This window comes from Phoxinus phoxinus (genome assembly GCF_949152265.1).
Source record: "Phoxinus phoxinus genome assembly, chromosome: 22".
Classification (NCBI taxonomy): Eukaryota; Metazoa; Chordata; class Actinopteri; order Cypriniformes; family Leuciscidae; genus Phoxinus; species Phoxinus phoxinus.
Window position 1 is genome coordinate 7,376,762 of NC_136897.1, and position 24,325 is coordinate 7,401,086.

The window sequence follows — 24,325 nt, forward strand, 5'->3', positions numbered from 1 at the left end:
TTCGTGTGTTTCACACTGTCATCTGGTGGCAGTAAGATAAACTACATGAGACGAATCTTCAGTACTGCGTTCTGACTATGGTGTTACTAAAGTTTTGTTCTGTTAACTGTGTGTCCCGGTAGCAGGACATACAGTTAACAGGCTACTGTACATTAAAACCTGTTAGGAGACTTCATTTTTGTGATATCATCAACTTCAAATTTAAGACACAACTTAATGAAAGGGATAGTTCACCAAAAATAAAAATGATGTCATTAATTACAAACCCTCAAGTCGTTCCAAACCTGTAAGGCCTTCAATCATCTTCCGAACACAAATGAAGAATTTTTTGTAAAATCTGAGTGATTTCTGTCACTCCATTGACCGTCTGTGCAATTACCACTTTGACGCTTAAAAAAGTTCATCAACTAATCCATATACTCCAAATGTTCCGAAGAGACTCAATCGCTTTGTATGATGAACAGATTGAATTTAGGCTTTTATTGACATATAAACATTTATCAACACACATCAGTTATGGCAAACGGAAGCTCAAGCATGAGGTTCATTCTCATACGCAGCACCTTTGAGCTTCAGCAAGAAACAATGAGGTTCTGTTTATGTTCACTGATCAATGCTTAAATGTGAATAAATGCCTAAATTAAATCTGGTCATCATTTAAAGTGATCAAGTCTTTTGAAAATTTGGACTAAAGTTGGTTCCGTTAAATTCTTATGGATTATTTTTACGATCTCTTGAACTTTTTGCAACATTTAAAGTGTTGCGTAGCTGTCAATGGAGGGACATTTCATCAAAAAGATCTCCATTTCTGTTCTGAAGATGAACGAAAGTCTTACGGCTTTGGAACGACATTAGTTAGTAATCAATGAATTTTCATTTTTGGGTGAACATACCCTTAAACAAATGGTTTTGATTTTTCAAATAAATAGACTGATATTATTTTGTAAAATACATATTTTGTATACCATTTATTTTTTTAGTTCAGTATATTTGCTTTACTGTAAACTGAAACTTTTATAACTTTTGAAGTGATTAATCTAAAGGGTCTTCTTTAAAAAGACCAACTTTAGGTCTGTATTCCAAAGCATTCATTAACTATTTAAGATCGATGCTCAAAAAGGGGAGTGATAGCTAAGGTTAAATAAAAAATAAAATAAAACAACATTATAACTCTTAAGGCTAATATCACACCTCTAGTCTACTCTGCAAGCGCGCGACAGAACTGAGTTCACGCTCTCTGCGTCACTGTTGAGCGCAAGGGATTATGGTTAGACAGCCGGAAGTAAGATGGCGGAGGTGACAGACGCGTTTATATACTGTCTATGGACAGACGAGGGTAAGAGGTGTTTGTGTCTTAAATACCCGTTTATGTTTTCCATACCCATTTATTAATCATAATTAATCATGTTATGATGTCCTAGACTGTTTGGAGTTTAGAGACCGAGTGCTTGCTTATTGTTGTTGATTTAATTACGCAATTTTATCGTAGCATTTAAACGCACCGGCCTCAGTAAGAGACAGAACTAATGTTTACATACATTTGTGTTTATTCATACTCGCTTACAGAAGAGTTTTAATTATGTACAGGTAACGTTACTGTATATTTGTTTTTGTTTATATGCAGGCATGTGCATTTCTGCTATTTCCATCAATTGTATTCTGAGTGTCGCTGTAAATGCGTGTATTGCAGTTATTTCTATCTGCGGGTTTCTGGTAGTTTGTGACAGTAGTTGATGTGTCAGTTTCAATATACGTCGTTTGAGTAAGAGGTATTAAGGTGTGCTCTTTTTTCCAGCCTAGAAAGTAAACTGTGATGTGTGTACTGAGTTTATGTGCCGTTTTGGATGCCAGTACAGCAAATACAATTTATATTATTCTATTAATAAGAATTTAAATGTTTAATTAAAAAGTATATATTTAAATTAATTTAATAAAATTGTATCTGAAACTAGTTATATTAATGTAGCCTTTTTGATATTTTAAAAACAACACAGTTGTAGCTAGCCACCAATCAATTCCCCATGGAAAAAAAATAAAGTTCCGCCCTACATTTTTTCTTTGAGAAGCCATTTCATTTGGAATATATGTCACGTTTAGGGAAGAAAAGACTATCGTAACTTCTATTTCATACTGCCTTTATCAGGTCATTAAATATGCATGTACACAGTCAAGTCATGTCACCTTAATTTATAGCGCTTTTAACAATAGATTGTTTCAAAGCAGCTTTACAGTGATAATAGGAAATTAAAGTGGCTTTACAGCAGCTCTAGAATAAAGTTGATGTCCAGCTAAAGTTAGTTTCGATTGATTCACTTCAGTTGAAAAAGATCATTAGTTATTAACTTAGGGGCCGCTAACACGACACCGTTTTAACAGAAAACCCTTAATGCCCGCTCATTTGCACAAAACAGTGCCTGGTGGCTCGAGAATGTAAACCTGAAATAGGTTCCAAGGTGCAAGTCTTGAAAAATTATATAAAAAAAGGTTATCTCTGCGCAAACTTCAAAAACAAACCTGTGAAAACACTGACGGCGTGTTTCGTGTTTAGTCTATAGGTATGCGTGTTTGATTATATGTGTGTGCAGACGTGTAATCTTTCTTTACAAATTGACCTCATCAAATTACTTGTCTGGCCTTAAATTTATTTTACAGTATTATTTATTGCTTCCACATAGCCATGTGAACTGGAATTATTTTGACAGTTTTATGTGTACAGAGGTAAAGGGAAGGGAGGGAGGGCTTCACAGGAGAGAGACTAGTGTACACTTCAGGACTGCGTTGTCGTCGTGTCCAGACGCAGGTCCTTCATCAGATCCGGATACGGCCTGAATCCGGCGGACTGCGGTAAACCTCGGTATAAACAATGAGAACAATATTAGCATAGGCGCCATCCTTCTTATGATGTAACAAGTACATCAGGATTTATGGGAAATGTTCCCGGTTCCAGCTGACCTAATCTATGCAGCCTAACATTGAATTTTAGAAGTCTATAATGCATTATGTGAATGCTAGGTCAAAGAGATGTGTCTTTAATCTGGTAGGAAGACTGTTCCAGAGTTTTGGTGCTAAATAGGAAAAGGATCTACTGCCAACAATTGATTTTAATATTCTAGGTATTATCAACTGACCGGAATTTTGAGATCGCAATAGATGTGAAGGACTATAATGCATTAAGAGCTCGCTCAAGTACTGTGGAGCTAAACCATTTAGTGCTTTCTTTGTAAGTACCCGTATTTTCCGGACTATAAGTCGCTCCGGAGTATAAGTCGCATCAGTCATAAAATGCGTCATAAAGAGGAAAAAAACATATATAAGTCGCACCGGACTATAAGTCGCATGTATTTAGACATTTATTTCACAAAATCCAAGTCCAAGAAAAGACATTTAATCTGGAAAGGCAATCTTCCGAGCCCGATATTTCCCCCCGCTATACTCGGGCCGGGCCCGTGATCTAGAGACGTGCGGCGCAGGACTAGATTTGATGGCCGAGCGCGGGCGGTAGCCTAATGCACTCACTATGTGTGTGCGGGCTGCGGGAGAATGAAACGATTAAATATAAATATATATGAATGAAACGTATAAAAACAAATAAATTGTTATTCATCTGTTGCAGAAACGCAACAAGAAGAACTAAAACAAAATAGAAGCGATTTACAGGCCAGAGTTTCTATTTGTAACATGTTTGCAGCGTTGAGAGATGTAGCCAATCACAGACATATGTGTTGATAAAATTTATTTATTTAATAGAACTCTCATGCTTTTGCCACCATATTTTTTTTAGTGTTTTCTCTCTGATGGTTGGAAACAGAAGAGCTTAACTTCATCCTGAGGAGGTATCAGACAGCAGCATGGCAGATGACAACGGTGAGTTGTGTTGGCAAACAGATAAAGAGATGATCTCTTCTGCAGTTCTTTTGTGATACTATTGGGACAGTCATTGCAATTTGTTCAGTAGATTTTGAACAGTCTGATTTGCGCTCTCAGAATCATTCATTCAGTGATAATGGACTGAGGCTTTAAATGGGTCAGTGCACTGCATCAGAGCCGGTAACCAGTAGATGTGTTATATGACATTATCTCTGCAAGCCCATGGTAACAAAAAGAGACCGAAACAATTGAAGCCAAAAATGTTTTCTTTGGGTTTTCACAGTTTTTTAGTCCTTCTGTTTCTAAAGGGTTGTAACTTTTTCCATTGCCCTCATGAGTTGTTCTTCTCTGTTTCTGGGCTTTGTTTGATCTTTCGTATTTGTGCTCTTGTATTAATATAGATCAGCCAAAAAATGTGACAGGACAGAGGCTTTATAATTCTAAAATATTAACTCTATAAAGACGTACTTAATTTAAGGCCTCTAAATTTTAATCAAAACTTTGCCGGAAATCCTGTTGTACACAATCTACTTCATGCCTTCTGTCGTCTGATTGATTATTTATATTAGTGATATTGTACATCCAGCCGGTTGTTATCTCAGAATAAGGACCTTCACGGCTACTTGTCACATAGGTAGGCTAAATAATTAGACACGAAATATTGATCTGAGTTTAAATATTTTATTAGGTCTTTAAACGCAAAACTAACAAAACGCAACAAAAACACATTATTTAATACAGAGTTAAACACCAGAAAGGATCATTAGATAGAAAAATCTCTTATTGTTCTTGTATAATCCCTCTCTCTTTCTCTCTTTTTATATATTTATATACTACATGAGACTCGATGCCGGACTCATCTGACTCAATAAATATTAAGGCAATCTATGGATTATTTACATGAAATTGAATCGAACTGATCACATTTCTTTTGCAAAATAATTGAATAGACAGCACCAAAAGGGGGCTTCAAAAGTTAGTATATTGTATATTTTATTTCCATATAATTATATTACCTACATTCAGCATCTGAACTGAAATGAAACCGCTTGTGACAGATTTGGAACAGTCTTCAGGCAGTAACTCCATGCATTATCAAATAGTGCTATAGGCCTATATGCAAAGCGTACTGGAGATTTAATGCAGTACTAAAAGTAAATAATACTTTGGGCTGTCAATTGATTAAAAAAAAACATTTGAATAATATTCAATATGAAAATGATGATTCAAAGAAATTACATTACTTTGGGAAAATAATTGAGTAGATATTCTAAAAAGTAGCTTCAAAAGTCTATCACTGGCCTACAGGCCACAGCACAATTAATCAATCATTTTTAAAAAGCTCAGTTTTGCAGGACAAAAGCGCCGTCTCAGTGTGGGTGGAAAGCCAAAACGGAGAGAAAAAGATGCCCTTTCAAACGAAAACGTTTTAGTGTGGACAAGGCCTAAATGTATATAATACATTTATAATCAACATTTCTCACACTTTATCTGTTGTAGAGTTTGTAAAACAGAAAGCACTTGGTTTTGGTACAGAGTGATTGAATCATATCCACTCACACTGACTCAGACATCTTGTTTTTCATCTTGCAGAGAAACCTGCTGTTGCTCCTCCAGTGTTTGTGTTCCAGAAGGATAAAACACAAAAGGTAAGACCAGCACCAGTTCTTACTGACTCTGATCACACCTGTCCAAAACTGGCTTTAAGACACTGATTCTGTCCCCAGAGGTCAGCAGACGGATCCAGCACAGAGGATGGAGAAGGTGAGTTTAGGCTTTTTACAGTCAACAAAAAATATTATTGAAACGCTTAATTTCACAAAGAAACAGAATATTTTATAATAGATGGGGGGAAAAAGGAAAATTAATGTTTGTTGTGGCCCAATTAAGCACATTTTAGGGCTGTGCGATTAAACGAAATCACTCTCTGCTCTTGACCGAATTACTTTGGTTGCTTTAATAAAAAAAAAAGATGTTTAATTCTAACAGTGAAGACAATGCTGTGTTTTATTTAACATTTTATTATTCATTTTTTGTAGTAGGCTGTTAGCTGAATACTTATATACTTGAATGAAAAACTTAGAGCACTGTTCGTTTTATTATTATCTTTTTCCTATTGTATTTGTCCTATTGTTTGTAATTTGCTTTTTTTATTATTGTATTACTGACTGTTTACTTATTTTCAATAATTTTAACTTTTTAACTTTTTAACTTTAATTTTAACTTTAAATTTGGCTGGTATCTAAAATGTAGAAATCATAGGAACTTTTCAACAAATACATACTTGAAATATATAGCTTTCGTTAAAGGAATAGTTGACCCACAAATGAGAATTCTGTCATTAATTACTCACCCTCATGTCATTCCAAAGTCGTAAGACTTTCGTTCATCTTCGGAACACAAATGAAGATCTTTTTGATTAAATCTGAGAGCTTTCTGTCCGGCTACATAACCACCACTTTGACACTTCAAAAAGTTTATAAAGAGATCGTATGTGAATAAAATCCTAAATTCAATCTGTTCATCATATAAAGCGATCTTGTCTCTTCAGAAAATTTGGACTAAACCCCCCAATTCAAATGGATTCGTTTTTCGATCTCTTTATTAACGATTATGAAACACTTTATATACGAAACAAGCATTCTTGAAACGTTTAATATTGTCAAAGCTTAAAAATGTATATCTTTCTAAAATCTCGCAATGGTGAAATGATAAAGCCTTTTTTTCAAAAGTTTTTATGGCTTTCTTAAATAGAGATTCAATGCTTTTAAGAGTAGATATGCTAGTTAATGACCAATTTATGAAACAATACTCAATCAATGTGAGAAAAAACCATAGTATGTAAGAACAACTTGGCAGCTTTGGTGTCAAGAAATGGCCTAATTTGTTTAAAATTCTGCAGATTAAATTTAACTTTATTTGCCACCTTTTTTATGTGACGTTTGAATGTTAAGGTCGAGTTATATATGACTCCTAAATACTTAAATTCATTAACAATGTCAAGCTCCTGGCCTCTAAAGAACACATTAGAATGCGACACCTTCATGCTTTGTTTAGTGAACACCATACAGACTGTTTTTTTAGTGTTTAGATAGAGACATGACATGATAGTGTTTTTGCCCTAATCAAGCAGCCCTAGCAAATTTCACCACCCAAATCATCTTGATTTTGTTTGATGGTTCAATTAATTAAAATTAATTACCAGTACTTGCTAAAATTAAATTGAGAAATAAATTAAATTATTTTCAGCTGTATAACTGCAATTTAAATAAGGATGGCTAAATGTCAAAAATATTATTACAGTGCAAAAGATCCTAAAACAGTCCTCATTTTCTTTTTGAAAAATTTAATTCCTTTTTTATTTTGGGGTGGAAGATGTCTTGAAAATGTGCTTCATCCATTGAGTTCTATATGAAGAATTAATTTATACATGTGTCTTTTCTGGACTCCTTTTCTCCCCCAGACTCTGATAAAGAAGATGGCAGATACAGTCCTGCTGCCAAGAGAGGAAGAACATCACCATTTACACAATTCCCACCAACTCATTCCGGTAATCCAGAGATTTACACCTGGAAAATAATAACAGATCTTTAGCCTGGTTTCTCTGACACACTTTATTTTTCTTTTCGCAGTTTCTAAGAATAATGTTTTCATGCCATCCAGTTTCTGTCAGTCACCAACCGGAAACTCCGACTCAGAACCTGGTGAGACTTGCTACAGTGTGCTACAAACTTATACCAAATCACACATTGCAAGTCAGCATGAAATGGCAGCCTGTTTTATGTTCATTATGTGACATTTATGAGTGCAGCAGGATATTCAGTGAGAAATAAATGACTCAAGAGTTGATTTTATCCATTAGGAATTGATCAAAAGGGGTCTGTATTTGACCGACATAAAAAGGAAAGTTGTTTCAGAAATAGAGCTTAGTCATCACATTTTCAAATTTACAAAGACAAACATTTGCACAATACATTTGCATTGGAGAAAGGAAGAAAGTGTCAGTTTTAGTTTCATGATGACAGATCTCATCTTCTCAATTGTTTTTGTTTTGTTTTTCATCAGAAGAGAAGACTGTGGGGTTTCGCCTGAAACCCCCGACTCTGATCCATGGTCAGGCACCGAGCACTGGTGAGTCCGTGTTCAAGCATCTGCTGTTTTGTTGTTTAATGTCCAGTTGTGGTGCTTTCATAAGATTGTTTATTTACACGGTTCCACAGATAGTCACCATTTGAACTTTCAGTACCAGAGACCCTCAGAGGGCCTGACAGCTTGAGGGATGATGAGTTCACAGCAATCATTATTTGATTGATTCATTTCAGGTGTCCCTAGCCCCAAACCCAAAGAAGCCCAGCGCAGCATTCTGCGACCTCCAGTGCTGCAGCCCCCTCCGGCCCGAACCCCCCCCCAGAGCAGTGAGTACATGATGAACATCAGCTCAAGGAGAACTACAACATCATGTAACATGTCTTTTGCTTCACCAGACACGAGCAACAGCAGTTCAAACGGAGTGAAAAACCTCTCAGATGGAGCAACAGAATGTGAGCGTAACTCCGAGATGTCTGCTGCTGGCACACAAGAAAATGATGTGGCATTGGTAAGACATGACTCCAACTGCCGGTTTTACCTGAAAACAGCTTCTTCTCAACATGTCGACAACACAAACCAAACTCTTCCAGTCTTAGCTACAACTACAGTGTTTAATGCTGGGTTAAAGTAGACATTGTTTTTGAGCAGCCAATGAAAGCCATAGGCTGGCATTATGCAAATATGTCACATTGTTAAGTAGGTACAGTATATGTAACTGGAAATAAGACTGGAATTGCTGATGACTGAATTTCTGAATCTGTTTTTCTTTTAGAAGACCATAACTTTATCATTCCCTTTGATTTTTAAAACTTTGCAGACCTTTTATATTTACTAACAACCATATTACACACCGTATGAAAGGTAATGTTCGAAAAAGCAGTGGCTCGTTAAAACGTATCGTCACAAAGATAGATTAATGGCAGTATAATGATTTGACAATCTGTCAAAATTATTTTTGTATTTGTTTTAAACCATATAATAACCTGTTTTATATCATTTTAAGCATACCAGACTTCTTTTTGTGATTTTATTTTATTTCTTTTTTCTTTTTTTCTTCTTCAAATGCTTATTTGTGTTCTATAACATAAAGGAATTTATAGCCTATATTTTGAAGTGAGGCTTTAATTGTCCACATATATTTAGGGGCCACTGAAATGTTTGAACTCTGTGTTTTTCATATTCTACAAAGGAAGCTTTGAACATGTTTGAACACACAGCATGGGCTACGGTCCAAAGGCCATACACGTTTAGTTTTGATTTCCAGAACATAGTTTGTCATCTTGTGCTAAACATCTTTTTTTTTTTTTTTTTTGGCTGACCCAGTATTTTTAGTTAACTCTTGGATGCGTGAATATAGCAAAGTGAACATAGGTCATGTGGTCACATTTTTAAACTTAAAATTACTTGTTGTTATTTTTATTTTAAGGTACAGAACAGCAGCACTTTGGGGGGAAAAACAGACGACAAACCTGAAGGACAAGATGCCCCGGTTGAGGCCAGTTTTGTATTTGGACAGAATATGAGGGACCGAGCAAAGGTTTGATTCATCTGATCATCTTCATACTGATGTTCTCTGTGTGATTTTGTCTCATTTCTATTTCGACTGGGTTATATATTGAATATTTACTGTACAGCGATTTAGCTGTCAATATGAAAATGAAGGATTTAATTGGCTTTTTATTGATTTAGTTTCCCTATCCTTCCCTGACTTGAATATGAATGCATTTAGACTGATGTTTTATTAGTATCTCTTATTTAAACTTCAGTAGAAAATTAAATAAATAGATTAATTCAGTTAATCAGTTCAAATCTTACCAACCCCAAACTGTTGAACGGTAGAGTATATTTATAGTATTGCTGTTTATTACTTAATTTTGCTGGGTAATTTTGCTGTTTATTATTGTCACACATGCATGGAAATCATTAGATATATTTTTGTCCTCATGTAATAAAGAAAAGAAAAAAAAGAATAACAGTTGGGGAGAACATGCCTTTGTTTTGTTTTTTATACTAGATTAGATTTTTTAGTTTTCATTTTTTTTGACTTACAGTATAGTGATTTGAATACAGTTTTTATTTTTATTATTGGTTACTGTTAGAAAACAAATCACAAAAACAAACCGCTTCAGAGAAAATACATGAGATATTATGATTATTTAATCCTTTTCACTATATTTTAAATCTAGGGTAAAGGTAATGATATAATTGGTCTAATTATCACCCTGTCCTAATTCCGAATAAATGTCTGCAAATCAGAACTTTTAATGTTAGTTATTTAATCTGCAGCCCGTAACTTTTGGCGCTCTAGTGGTTAATAAACAGAACTGCATGCGTCTTGCGGAAGAACATTGTAGCCGGAGCTACTTCTCTCTGTTCATGACGAGTCGCGCAGGTACTGGGCTACTCCACAGCAGTGCCCACCCGAACCAGTCCGAATATAAACACTTATTATAGGTGTTCCGTAGTGTACAGGACAAGACAAAAACACAGTTTGGAAAATGAATTCATGATGTACTTGCTCATTAAGTATTTTTGTCAATTTTGAACACAATAAAAGTTATGGACTGCAGCTTTAAATTATGCAATAATTTAGAAGTAAATTACTTTTGTTTAAAGTATTGCATTTTCTGCAGGTGGGTAACAGCTGGGAATCGCAGAATGCTGATCGTCTTCTGCCAGAAAATTCAGAGGAAACAAATTACTTCTTGCAGTGCACCACTTCTAGGTACTGCAGTTCAAATTGTACAGATCTCCTCAGACAGAAACTTGTAACTCTTCTTGGCATCAATATTGTTTCTTTTAGCACACAGAAACCTGACAACAGCAATGCCAACAGTGTGAAGTTTGTCTTTGGGCAGAACATGTTGGATCGCGTCCTGGTAAAGCGATAAATTCCCTTTCTGTTTGTCATAACTTGACACACTCAAGTTATCATAGATCACAATTGCTGAGTATCAAGACTTGTAAATCACTCAATCCCACTTTTACTGCATGCTTCCAGGCGCTGCCGAAACTCAGCACAGAACTGCCAGGGGTCAGCAGAGAGTTTCAGTCTGAGATGGGCCTGTTCAGCCAGCTTTCATCCTCACAAGATCAAACTGTGGAGAAGAGTATGTGTTCCAGACCCACTCACAGCCTGACCTGACAAAAATCATGTTGAGTTTTGAGATTAATAGCCCATTGTTACTATGGCCAAAATGAGAACACTGCTGTGTCAAACAGCTTTTCTGTCCACAGTGGAAGCAAAATATTTTGTGAAGTGACAGTAATGTCATTTTTATTATACAGTTAGATTTTCGGGTGTTTGCAACAAAAGCAAGCATAAAGTCAGAAGCATAATCACAATTTTTAAATGTGATGATAACCATATGCAACGATTTTATGTTTCATAAATGCATTTTTCATTTATAAATAACAATTATTGCTCACCTGCTTTTTTTAGTGCATGTTAGGATAGTGCGAAAATGCATATTTTAGACCTAATTCAGTTTTAGCACCATGACGGGTATGAAAGCGAGGCTGTGAGGGATAGACTTATCGTGTTTTCAATGGCATCCACTGTAAAAGCTCCTAGATAACTCCACAGCTCATATTTCCTGAAGTTTTTTTGTCAACTGAAATATCTTGGAAAGGGTTTTTATTTTATTTTGAATTTGGGGTTTTCATAAGCTCCAAAAATGTGGTAGTCCTTGCTGAATGAAATAATTAATTACAAAAAAATAACTGACCCCAAACATTTGAACTATTATTTCAAAACAATTTAAATGGCCACTAATTTTTAACAATAATAATAATAATAATTCAAAATAACAGCATTTATTTTAAATCTTTTGTGACATTAATCAATGTGATGTTGATCAATTTAACATATCCCTGCTGAATAAAAATATACATTTTAAAAAACTAAATAATGTTAATTACCCCAAACTTTTGTATGGTAGTCTAAGTTACATTTTCTACCATTTCATTACCATTAAAGTGACTCTATAATGTGCTGTAGGTGACAACATGAAAGAGTCTCTGGAGGAGTCGGCGGCGCGACATGAAGCGCACAAGCCCCAGAAGTGTTTATTAGAGCGGGTGGAGGTCAGGACAGGAGAGGAGTCTGAGAGCAACGTGCTGCAGGTGAGGGCAGCTCTCGCATCTGATCGATACACACGATGGAAACACATGAGAAGATGATGCTGCACTGTCCTGTGTGTTTTCAGATGCAGTGTAAGTTGTTTGTGTTTGAGATGACGTCTCAGTCGTGGGTGGAGAGAGGATGTGGAGTGCTCCGGCTTAATGACATGACATCAGCGACAGCGGATGACGGCACCTTACAATCCAGACTGGGTAATGTTGTTGTAAAAGGCCTTGGTTGAATCGCTTTCCATTTAACTGTGAATTTGCTGGTGTTTTGATAGTGGACATCATGATAGTAAAATGGCCATTGAATGATGTTTAAAGAAATAGTTCACCCAAAAATGAAAGTTTTGTCATGTACTCTTCATTGATGTATTATATTATAGGTCTAACGCAGAATATTTAAACATTTTTTTTTTCATACATGTAGTTCCAGGGCTCCAAACTGCGACTAAAATGGTCGCATTTGCGACCAAATATATTTATTTGCGAGTGAAATTTCTGCCAAGGTCGCCATTGGCGACAATACAAATTTACTCCCTTTGATTGTAAAATCTGCATCATACATGCATGTTTTATAACCAGTAGCCTATCGCTTCATTTGTTTTGTTAACGTCATGAAATGAGACGCTTTGTGTGAACTGAGTGAAAGCGCCAAAATATGAACGGGTAAAGCGAATGTCACCTTTCGCGCCAGAAAGCGAAAAATATTGGACTTCTTCAAGCAATCCTCATCTCTGTCAATCACCAGCACGCATGACACACCTCTGCTAACAAAAAATATGCGATATTTTAAATGCGTCATTCTGTTCATAGAACGCTCCATATGAAAGTTTTTTTTTTTTTTTTTTTTTGCAAAGCCAATCTAGCGCTGGCTCCATGACGAGCCAATAATCAGAGTTGTTCCCTGCACCGCACAGCTTAGTTTCTAGATGTAGAAACTAGAATGTTTTGCCGGACTGAACAAAAGCGAAGCGAACTGGACGAGATGAGACAGAGTGTGTCTGTGCGCGAGCAATAGTGCGCGAGAGAGACCGAGGGTGTCTGCGCGCGAGAGACTTCAAATAACAAGAGACCTTTCAAATAACAACTACAGAATTGTATTCACTGACATCGGGATCCCGCTTACATGGCTACCTTCCAAATAAATCAATAATTTGACACAAAATATTGATTTAAAAACGATTGTATTGCTTCCGTGTCCGTGACAACGCTATGTTTTTCATGGCAACTGTGTCTTATCAAGAAATAACATACTGCATTCTACATTAGAATTTAACCAAGCCATGTAATAATAGGTAATAATAATAATAATAACAGAAGATAATATCTCTAGTCTACATTAATAATTATTATAAATACAATGTATATAAATACAATTTAAAATATTAATAAATTATTTATTTTTATTTATTCAGGAGATGCACTGAATTTTGGTGAATAAGAGGACCCATTTTATTTTGATGCACATTAGCAGGAAATGTAGCACAATATGAATGTAAAAAGCAGTTATAATTAGCCTATGTGACAAATCAACAAATAATCGTGATAATTAATCGTGATTATCATTTTGGCCAAAATCGTGCAGCCCTACTGAGGTATGATCACGAGACACAAACCATTTTTTGTGACTTTTGTTCAAGAGCGGGCAAAGAAATAGCGGGGAAAACGGAGTTCATTACAGGAACTAACCATTTCAAAAAAGAGACTGTGAGAAAACACAGGGACAGTAACAACAAGCATAAAAATGCACGCGATCACATAATCGCGAAGAATGCTCCACAGACTGCACCGTTAGCACGTGCAGTTTCTCGTGCATGCAAGCTGCGGGAATTTATTATTTATTATATAAAAAAATTAATTTGACTGTATATAGTTCATAAGTCGGAAGTGACATTCAGTTCCCAAATAAGCTTCAGTTCCCAGAACATTCACAAGATGAAAATGCTGAAACTGTAAGAAGAGGAGAGACATGCACACAACAGGGTGACTAAAAGTAAATGCATTGTTATGTGGCTCTTAAAAAAATTATTTGGCGCCTGTTTTTTTCCCCTATAGGAGCCAATGGCTCCTTACTTGATTTTTTTGTTTGGAGCCCTGTAGTTCTGTGTTTTATGTCTTATGATATACACAACTGTTCAAACATTTGCAGGTTTTTTAAAACATTTTTTAAATAAATCATTTGTTCACCAAGGCTGCATTTATTTAATAAAAAAATACAGTAAAATCTGTAATAATATTATTATAATTTAAAATAACTCTTTTCGATTTTAATATATTAAAATTTAATTTATTCCTGTGATCAAACCTGAATTTTTACTGAACATTACTCCAGTCTTCAGAGTCACATTATCCTTCAGAAATCATTCTAATATGATGATTTACTGCTCAAGAAATCCTGCTTTTCATGATTTCCTGCTTTTTTTATTTCAGGATTCTGTGATGAATAGAAACCTTTGATCAGTTTGGTAGTCCTTGCTGAATAAAATAATTAATTACAAAAAAAGACCTAACCCCAAACATTTGAACTATTGTTTCAAAACAATTTAAAGTGAGCAGATAAAATGCACAAAAACAGCTGAAATGTATTGTATGCTCCTTTTACACAATATTTATGCAAAATACATTAAATATATTAAAAAACAGCTCATGTTCATTAGACAAAGCTGTCTGCAGATTTTGGAACTGTCACAAGGGGGAGCTACTACTTCTGTTTTATACGCCGTGGGTGCTCAAGTCAGTGGCTGATGCCAGTAGTCTCGAAATGGCCAAATACTGGTCATTTAATTTATCTTTCCTATATACCGACCGACCTATAACTGTGTGAAACTTTTGGTTGACAAAAATTTGCAACAAATTCTCATGAAACATGTTTGTCAGACACAAGCTTAAAAAGGAGCATAGGTGTAATTCATTCACAGCGTAGTGTTTCTGTGTACTGAGAGCTTCTGTGTACTGAGAGGTGATCCTGTTGCTTGTTTGTGGCTTGCAGTCATGCGGACTCAAGGAAGTCTTCGAGTGATCCTCAACACTAAGCTTTGGCCGCAGATGCAGGTGGATAAAGCCAGCGAGAAGAGTCTCAGAATCACAGCCATGGACACAGACGAGCAGGGCGTCAAAGTCTTCCTCATATCTGTAAGAATGATTACAGTCGTAATGAGAGGCTGTGAACCGAACCGTGATAAGTGTTAAGTGGTCGGTCTTATGTGGTCTCTCAGTCCAGCTCTAAGGACGCTGCCCAGCTCTTTGCAGCCCTGCATCATCGTATCCTGGCGCTGAGGAGCATTGGGGGTCAGGAGTCTGACGGCCAGCCGGATCTCCCCGCCGGAGAGGTCATCCGCTTCAGCGACGACGACGAGTCCCGCACGCCCCCCAAAGCGGCTTCGCCTGATCCAGGTAATCTTTCATGTCAAATTCTATGAGCTTGTGGTATATATATATATTTTTTTGGGGGGGGATGGGGATGTGATATTATAAGAAACTACTTTTAAGCAGATGTTCCTTATAGATTTGGGTTCAGGACCCATATTTTACAAAGGACAACCTAGCACAAATTTATGTTTTTTTTTTATCATACAAAAACAAAAATGCCCTTAAAATCAAGCATGAAATGTATTCATAGATTACCATGAGCAGTAAAAATTCTAAAAAAATGTTGCCCACATTAATTTATTAAAACATAAAAAAATAGACCTGAATACATCTTTAAATGAGCATGTTTTTAATTTCAATTTATTTTTCTGTTTTTTGGAGGCTTAAAGTCAAAAACATCCAGTTGAAACTGACATCATAATGAAAGGGAAAAAGCCTAATAAAAATAAATAAAATAAAAAGGTACCGTAGTTTGATGATTTTTTTATTATTATTTTTTATTATGGTAATACTTACTATTATTATTAATAATGTATCTTTTTGTTGTCCATCAAATCAAAGTCATGTGGTCTAACCAATATGGAGGAAAAAAGCCATAAAACAAGAAAATGTATGGTCTTTAAATGTAAGTTTGAAGTTCATGAATTGAGACTGCTTTCACAAACTAGATTTTCCTCCACAGAATAAAAAAGGTAATTGTGACTTTTTATCTCACAATTCTTACCTTTTTTTTCTCTCGCAAATGCGAGTTTACAAAAGTCGAAATTGCGAGGTATAAACTATATGAAATCTGTGTTCCTTTAAAATCTAGAACTAAAATCAGGTTTTGTCTATTATTTTCAGGTAACCCAGAGGCTGGTGTGTGTTCGTCCACAGGTGACACACAATGCTGAGCCTGCTGCTGATTTCTATCCCACAATGCCTCACTGCAGCCCTCTGATCAGCTCAAATACTATGCAGGTGTTTTTCTCCAAACTCCTTCAGGTGTACTATAGTCATGTGTTCAGCTGGTTTTATTTATTGCATTTTTAACCGCATAAAAGACTGCACACGTAACACTCTCAACGTCATCATATTGATGAAAATGAGAGGCTCTTAGTGTTTTAGTAAACCATCAAGATTTCTTAAATGTGATAACTCGTTTATGTGAGACTTAATTATTCCATCCCCTCCTGAGTGGAAACAGGACAGCGTGCACACAGAGACCAACCATCTCAGTTTCAGCTGCACTGTTTAAATCTTCCCTCACTCCTCACTTTAGATCTCAGAGGGGTTTCAGATGAGCCATTTACTCGTATAGTGCTGTAGAACAGTACAATGTTAAAAGAGAGCGGATCACTCATGACCCTGCTCTTATCTAAACAGAGTTTAGATAGGAGAGTTATATAAACAATTCAGAATCAGAAACATTCACAATGCAGCTTTAAGTGGACCTCATTTATTACATTATTATATCAAATTTGTTTAGTCTGTTTACTTAAGGAAAAGTTTACCCATAAATGGAAATTCTGTTGTGTCTCTTGTCGTTTCAAACTCTATATGCTGCAAACGTTTCTGAGGGTTCTGGAAGTTCACAGAATATGGGTCTGGCATGACACGAGGGTGTGTAAAACGAAGACAGTTTTCATTTTTGGGCAAAACGTTTCAACTTTTAAAAATCATCACGGCGAGGTTGAACTTGCCAACAAACAAAAGGAAGAGTTGTACAAATACTTACTGTAAATGATCCTCCATTTTAAATGCAATAGTACCTTTTCACACAGTATATTTTTATGAAAATGTCCTGTATATCAAGAGTTAGTATTGTACATGGTTTAGGATCGCAAGTTTTATAGCAAAATGTCTTATTAATGATGACATTTATTATCATAAAATTGGTTCTGTACTGTCTGTTAATACAATAATACTATTTACAGTGTTTTTCATATATAACATATTTTCTTTTTTGAAGAGTTTTTGTCATTAAATTAGTGAAAGAATTTCTCATTTAACAGGAATTTTGTTAAACAATAGTGATTAGTTTGACATTTGGAGTATTTATATTTTATTTTTTAAAGAGATTGGATCACTTTTTGTGATGACGGAGCGTTTTGAACAGGCTGTTGGGTTGAATCTCACAGCAACATATCTGGGTCGCAATTCACACGAAAATCGAATCATTTGTGAAGATCTTATTTTTCTAGATAACATTAATCCAACCTCAATTTTCAGCAGCCTACTTTAATATGAAAGAAAATGCATTTTCTTTATTGTATTGCAAAAGCAATATTATTTAACTGATATACAACATGGTAGTATTTGTTATACTGCCTTTAATTTGTGCTTTTAAAACTCTAGTCTGCTTATTTATCAAAGAATTATCAAAATAATGACATAATACAAAACATATGAATGGCCTTTATTAGGCTTCATTGATGTATTCTATTATATTAGTTATACATACAGGTGTATAACAATAATTTTAATAAGTAATAATATTTTTTGTTGTTTTGTTTTGATTTTAGGGTGAATGTGACCTAGATATTTTTTGCAAGCTTTGCCCTTTTTTAAAGTTTTAAGAGGTTTTTTTTTGAAGAAGCACAACCTGATCTTAAGTTCTCGAAGGCAGGTTTTGTCAGCTAGTGTGGGTCAGACATCATCACACACACACACACACAAGGCGCATTACTACCAAACAACATACAGAAGCCTGACACAATGTAGTCAAAGAAGGGCTTTCCCCACTCTGCTGCTGAATATCCTTAATACACTGCCAGCGATCGGTACTCATTTGTAGCATATTCACAAAATGTTACAATAGACAACAATGTATGGTACACTGTCTGACTGTTTCTGTCAACACACACACTGTATTGTGTCTGAAGCAGATGATCCATTGCTCCATCCTGCCATTCACAGAGAGGAAGAGCAGGGTGTGTAGCAGATGATGAAAAGACTAAAGAAAGATCATCCTAAATGTGTTCAGATGAGAACCAGTTACATTTTGTAGTTTTATAGTAGGACACTCTTCAAATACGCTTTAATTAAAATATTGTAAAAAAATAAAACGAGAGATGTGTAGATACGTTGTTCAAAATGCTAAATAGGCCTTTGTTATAAATTTAGCCAGTTTAAAAGTGAAATAATATTTTTGTCCTGTTTGCAGAGGTTTTAGTGTTCATACCAACTACAGCACTTAACTATTTTATTTTGTGTTCATATTTGTGTTGTACTTGCTTTGCTTTTAGCATTACATTCTGTCGTTCTGCTTCAGAATGAATGTGTTTCTATACAGTTAGATTTTTCCCATTAATATGAAAGCACGTAAACTAGCAGGGCTAAAGGTTTACAAAACAGATGTTTGCTCAGTGCGATTTGATTGCTGTAAATGTCTGTAAATGTTTACATTCGGTGTGTTAGAGGCAGCAGATGTATAGGACACACTCTTTTCTTTTCCCGTCTTTTTTGGGTTGTTTGTATAGACCTTAGAGAGACTGTGAACATGCCGGTGCTATTTCTGGTCCAGAACAACTCAACTGCACTGGTCTCGTGGTTTAAATATACAATTTCACTCTGGTGGAAGCGTTTAAAGATCATTTAGAAGGGCTAGGCTGCTATTGGAATAAACATCTGTTGGCTTCACTGGAATAAGTTTGTCTTTTTGTTAACCACGAATTTGAAACGTGTAATAATGTGGGCATATATTTTGTCGGTTATAGACATTTCTGTTTTCCATTAACCATGTGACAAGTTGCACCATTATAAAAACCCAAACCTAGAATATTCAAATGATCTTGTCTTTCTTTCCTCTTCCTTTTTTATTTCTCCATTATGCATCCAGCATCTCAATCATGTTTGCAATTAAACATAATTCAGACCATTTAACTTTTCCACATACACACATCTGCTGGTTTTACATATGAAATATGATGCTGCTTCTAAGCCACTTGGAAACCTGTACCGCCTTTGTTCCATAAAGTCTTTTTCTGTGTCTGCAATCTCTACACTGTCTTGATTGTTTCTTAAATATGTTACATGTTTCTTTTCTGGTTGCAGTTTTCTGTAAAGGGTCTATAAGGACACCTCAGCGCCAGCTTGCTTACTATTGCTCTTTAAATGCTGGTGGTATTAAGGAGGCTTTCTTGTTCAAGACTTTTTATATTAAAAAGTCAATCTAGGGCCAACATTTCATTATAATCTGTTGATAGTCCGTATCAACACAGTACGTTTATGACAACCGTTGTCCAAGAGTTGGCTCCACATATGCTGTTCACACTGTCAGTCCAAATCCGATTGAAATCTTATCTAAATTATTGACTGTCCACTTTGTGAATCGCAACTGTTCAGATCTGACTTGTGTGTCCTTTCGTCACACACACACACACACACACACACACACACACACACACACACACACACACACACACACACACACACACACACACACACACACACACACACACAGCAACGTGGAAGGGTTTGCAATACAGATGTTGTCTTATTTACAACGTGTAATATCCACGCAAAATCTGATTTTCAGAAATGTGATTTAAATAGGTTTTCAAACCACATATGAATGTAGCTCAAAAAGGATTTGTAAATCGCGTTTTTGCCATTCTCAGTTGCTAAATGTGATCGGATTTCAATTGGATTTGGACTGATAGTCTGAATAGCGGCTACAGTAACAAAGGCAATCCAACACGGAGCAAAATGGCAGGTGCAGTAAACAAGCACACCAGCTTTGCAGCTCGCACAAAGACAATACAGGACAGGGCTGAAGCAAACCAAGGTCCTAAATACGGGAACTAAAGGAACTAAACTAGAAACAGGTGAACATAAGTTACAATGGTAACAAACTAGCCATGCTGAAAAGCTGAGCCCAACTCACATAATCACCAAAACTATAATGTCCCTCTGCCATGATCTTGAGGTTTAGCATCTATATTACACTACATAAAAGGTAATATCTGAAAAAGCATAATGGGGGCACGTTAAAATTGAGTATTCCAGATAGCTGTGTAATAAATGAGTTCATCTGCTGAAAAGTATTATTATTATTACTTTTGTCAGCTTTAGAAGTTCACTGCCATATAGATGACCTCAGTTTCTCAAGCACTAAAAGCCACAAACTCTCCATGTTTAACTTGATTTGAGTTTGACAGAGCCATGGTTAAGCAGAGGCCACACTGGAGGTCTGTGTACTTTAAGACATCCACTGTGTTCTTCCATTCTCTCGCATTTAAACGGTTTAAAGGTCAAGGCCATTTTGAGCAAGTTATTTTTGTTAATGGATGTTTGGAACCTTTTTTTGTAAACTAACTATAGCTTCATGTATACTAACTGCATGATTATGAAACACCAGCAACTCTTTGACGGTTTGCTTTGTGTACAAATAGCTGCAGAATAATAACAGATATTGGCTGCATTCTGTTATTTAGACAAACTACAGGTTAAGTGAAGAGATTTAAATGTTCATGCTCTGCTATTTGCATCATTTTATTCGTGCGGTCCATATAAGCTGTGAATGCTCTGCATAACCAAGGCATTCGTGGACTTTCTAATTAACATCAACACTAAATTACTATAAATTCCCTTGTTTGAGGTGTACCATAAAGCTTACACGATAAAATGTTGGCAATTATACGCATGTAACTCTCCGTCATTTATTTATGTGCCAAACGACGGTACTTTTCTTCCAATCTGGCACTTACTGAGAGTCACATACAAAATGGACACTTCTTATGTTAATGTCACGAGGGCTGGGTTGTCCAATAGCCAGACGAGTTTCAACTGCTCTTCTCCAGCAACCTGTTAATCACAGGAAACGAGCGGAGCAATTAGCAAACGACAACACTTTCTACAACACTTTTTTTTGTCCTATACGATAAGCCGTTTCACTCTGCTATACGTCACAATAGAAAAGACAAGATTTCGGTTTCATGCTGACTTTAAGGTAACGTTACATCATTTTAAATCCTCTGCTGTTTAACTCCTTGATTACAATAAATTTGAAGCACTAAATGCAGAACTAAAAGAAAAGATTGGTTTAATTCTGTCATGAAGGCAAAGCAGCAGCAACTGGAACTGTTCGAAAATGAGATTTGGACGTTTGACAAACAACATGTCAGTTTACACTTTATTTCAATGGTCCACTTTTGCAGCTGCCGTTCAAAAGTTTTGGATCGGTAAGATTTTTAAAAGAAGTCCCTTCTGCTCAACAAGCCTGCATTTATTTTATTAAAAATAATTCATATTGTTAAATCATCGTCAATCGGCTGCGAACAGGGTTGGTTGACAGTCGGTCACTTAATATTATGACCATTTAAAATGACTGTTTTCTATTTTAATATATTTTAAAATGTCATTTATTCATGTGATCAAAGTTGCATTTTCAGCATCATTACTCCAGTCTTCTAGCCTGGCTAACACCAGACCCAAATCTCGTTGAGACTTGGGTCTGGGAACCACATGCGCATTTTCTCGTATTTGAGGCGTGGTTTACGAATGCCCGGCGCCGTTTATTGGGTGCTAAGAATGTCTATCAAATGCGCCTGTACGTAGCTCATAACCAATCGTTTCCATTATACCAGATGATGTATGTATAGACGCCAAAAGCTGCTCTTTTTTCAAAATAAACTTGCGTTCTAAACTACTTAGAACAATATCTAAGGCTGCATCAAAAGGTAGCTTCGCGTCTGCTGCCATGTTGAATCCATAAACAAACTGCTTAGTTGTGTCGCATAGATGTCGTCATCGTCTTGCTGCTCCCTCCCCGTTCTGTGATTGGTTCCCTAAACGAGGCGAAAATCAGGTCCATGGTTTCCAGACTGCCTTTCAGCGAGAATAAAATCGCGCTGCGCAAAGGCAGTCTGGGGAAACCCAGGCTACCAGTCTTCAGTGTCACATGATCCTTCAGAAATAATTTTAATATGATTTGATGTTAAAAAAACATTAATTATTATCAATGTTGAAAACAGTTATGTACAATTTTTTTTTCAGGATTATTTGACAAACAAAGTTCAATAGAACAGCATTTATTTGAAATAGAATATTTGTAACATTATAAATATCTTTACTGTAACTTTTGATCAATTTAATTCATCCTTGAAGTATTGATTTCTTTTATTTCTCCCCCAGCAAAAAAATATTACTGACCCCAAACTTTTGAATGGTATTTGTTACACAAGCTTTCTATTTCAGATAAATGCTGTACTTTTGAACTTTATATTCATCAAAGAATCCTGACATAAAAATGTAAAGAACTGTTTTCAACATTGATAAGAATGAGAAATGAGTGACACATTTTTGAGCATCAAATCAGCATTAGAATGATTTCTGAAGGATCATGTGACACTGAAGACTGGAGTTATGATGTTATAGGATTAGACTGTTGGTTAGGGGTTAGTAGAATAATCTGACAGGTGCAAAGTTACTTATAGTCAACAGAATGTCTAAAGTGGACTATGTATTGAACTTGATGAACTACACCTGTGGTTGAGTGAAACTGACTTCAAACATTTACTAAAAAAACTCCTGAACCCCAATTTGTTATCCAATGTAACTTTTTTGTTTTTATCAGGATAAAGAAGTATTTTGACTATATCAATGTGTTGAACGTGATTCACCAAATGCAACATTCCAACATTGGAACAACATTCGAATCAACCAATCAGATTTGAGGGACAAAATGTGAGGGTTTACAGTTTATTTATTTATTTATTTTGTTCTGTAAACACTGTTTTTGTAAGTAAATTTGAAATGTAAATGGTTAATTTACCTAAAGTGCTTTGGCAATAAAAATCAATAGATGGAATTTTCTTCTGAGAGAAAGGGAGGGCCATTTTACAGTTTCCTACAGAGTGCAGTGGTGAGTTCTAGCTGTTGCATCGGTAATGAAACGTAAGGCAGAATGATACAATACATCTAATTTTTTTATGATAAAACTGAGGTAGAGTGCATATAAATTAAATCACCGTAATCCAAAACTGTTAAGAATGAACTCTGCACCTACCTTTTCCTTTCTGAATAAGGAAACCACCTCTTTAATCTACAATAAAAACCTAACTTAGGTCTGAGTTTTTTTAAAAGGCTCTCAATATGGACCCCAAAAGACAATTTATCATCAATCCAAATACCTACGTATTTGTAAGAAGTCACTCTCTCTATTGGAGTGCCACTTTGTGTTAAAATAGTGAAATCCATAGGAGAATTTGAACGTGTAAAGACCATTAATTTAGTTTTTTTTTTGCATTTAATACCAACTTTAATCTTATCAGAGATTTTTGTATCTGACTAAAGGCAGACTGTAAATTATAAATTGCTTCCTTCAATGATGTAGCAGAGGTGTACAAAATAGTGTCATCTGCGTAAAAATGAGCCTTTGTTTGATTCAGATCTACACCTAAATTATTTATATAAATAGAAAATAAAATGGGACCCGAAACTGATCCTTGGGGGAAACCCATTTTTACTTCTAGCAATGACGAGGTATAGTTATCTAATGTCACACACTGTGTTCTACCACTCAGGTATCAGAAAACCAGTTTAACACAGTGCTACTAAAACCTATGTTTTGCAATCTTTGCAGAAGAAGATTATGGTCAACAGTGTCAAATGCTTTAGATAAGTCAATGAATGTAGACAAGACTTTTTGCCATCTAAAGCATTAACAATATCATTTGTAACAGAGGTTACAGCCGTAATTGCACTGTGTCCTTTCCGGAGCCCAGACTGAGTGGAACTTACAATACAGTTATCAGCTAAAAAATTTTTTAGTTGCTCATTTATAAGAGACTCAAATAGTTAAGACAAAACAGATCATCTGGAAATTGGCCGATAATTATCTAAGGCCGACGGGTCTCCACTTTTTAATAGTGGGAGGACAAATGCAGAT

At 35.7% G+C, this 24,325-nt stretch overlaps 1 protein-coding gene across 3 annotated transcripts; it reads left to right on the forward strand.

Annotated features, from left to right (window-relative positions):
* Positions 1 to 1,202: 1,202 nt before the first annotated feature.
* ranbp3a (RAN binding protein 3a) lies at positions 1,203 to 19,435 on the forward strand. 3 transcript variants are annotated; one of them, XM_079596937.1, is made up of 18 exons: positions 1,203 to 1,336; positions 3,782 to 3,864; positions 5,461 to 5,516; positions 5,595 to 5,631; positions 7,331 to 7,417; positions 7,500 to 7,571; positions 7,933 to 7,998; positions 8,190 to 8,282; positions 8,352 to 8,464; positions 9,383 to 9,493; positions 10,590 to 10,681; positions 10,760 to 10,835; positions 10,958 to 11,066; positions 11,957 to 12,081; positions 12,165 to 12,291; positions 15,074 to 15,216; positions 15,300 to 15,477; positions 16,297 to 19,435. In XM_079596937.1, the coding sequence occupies exons 2-18, from the start codon at positions 3,849 to 3,851 to the stop codon at positions 16,344 to 16,346; spliced, it is 1,551 nt and encodes a 516-aa protein (XP_079453063.1). In that variant the 5' UTR covers positions 1,203 to 1,336; positions 3,782 to 3,848; the 3' UTR covers positions 16,347 to 19,435. The 3 variants fall into 3 exon arrangements, with proteins under 3 accessions (XP_079453063.1, XP_079453062.1, XP_079453064.1); XM_079596936.1 differs by having other exon boundaries at positions 1,203 to 1,307; XM_079596938.1 differs by lacking the exon at positions 1,203 to 1,336 and adding an exon at positions 2,717 to 2,844.
* Positions 19,436 to 24,325: the final 4,890 nt, after the last annotated feature.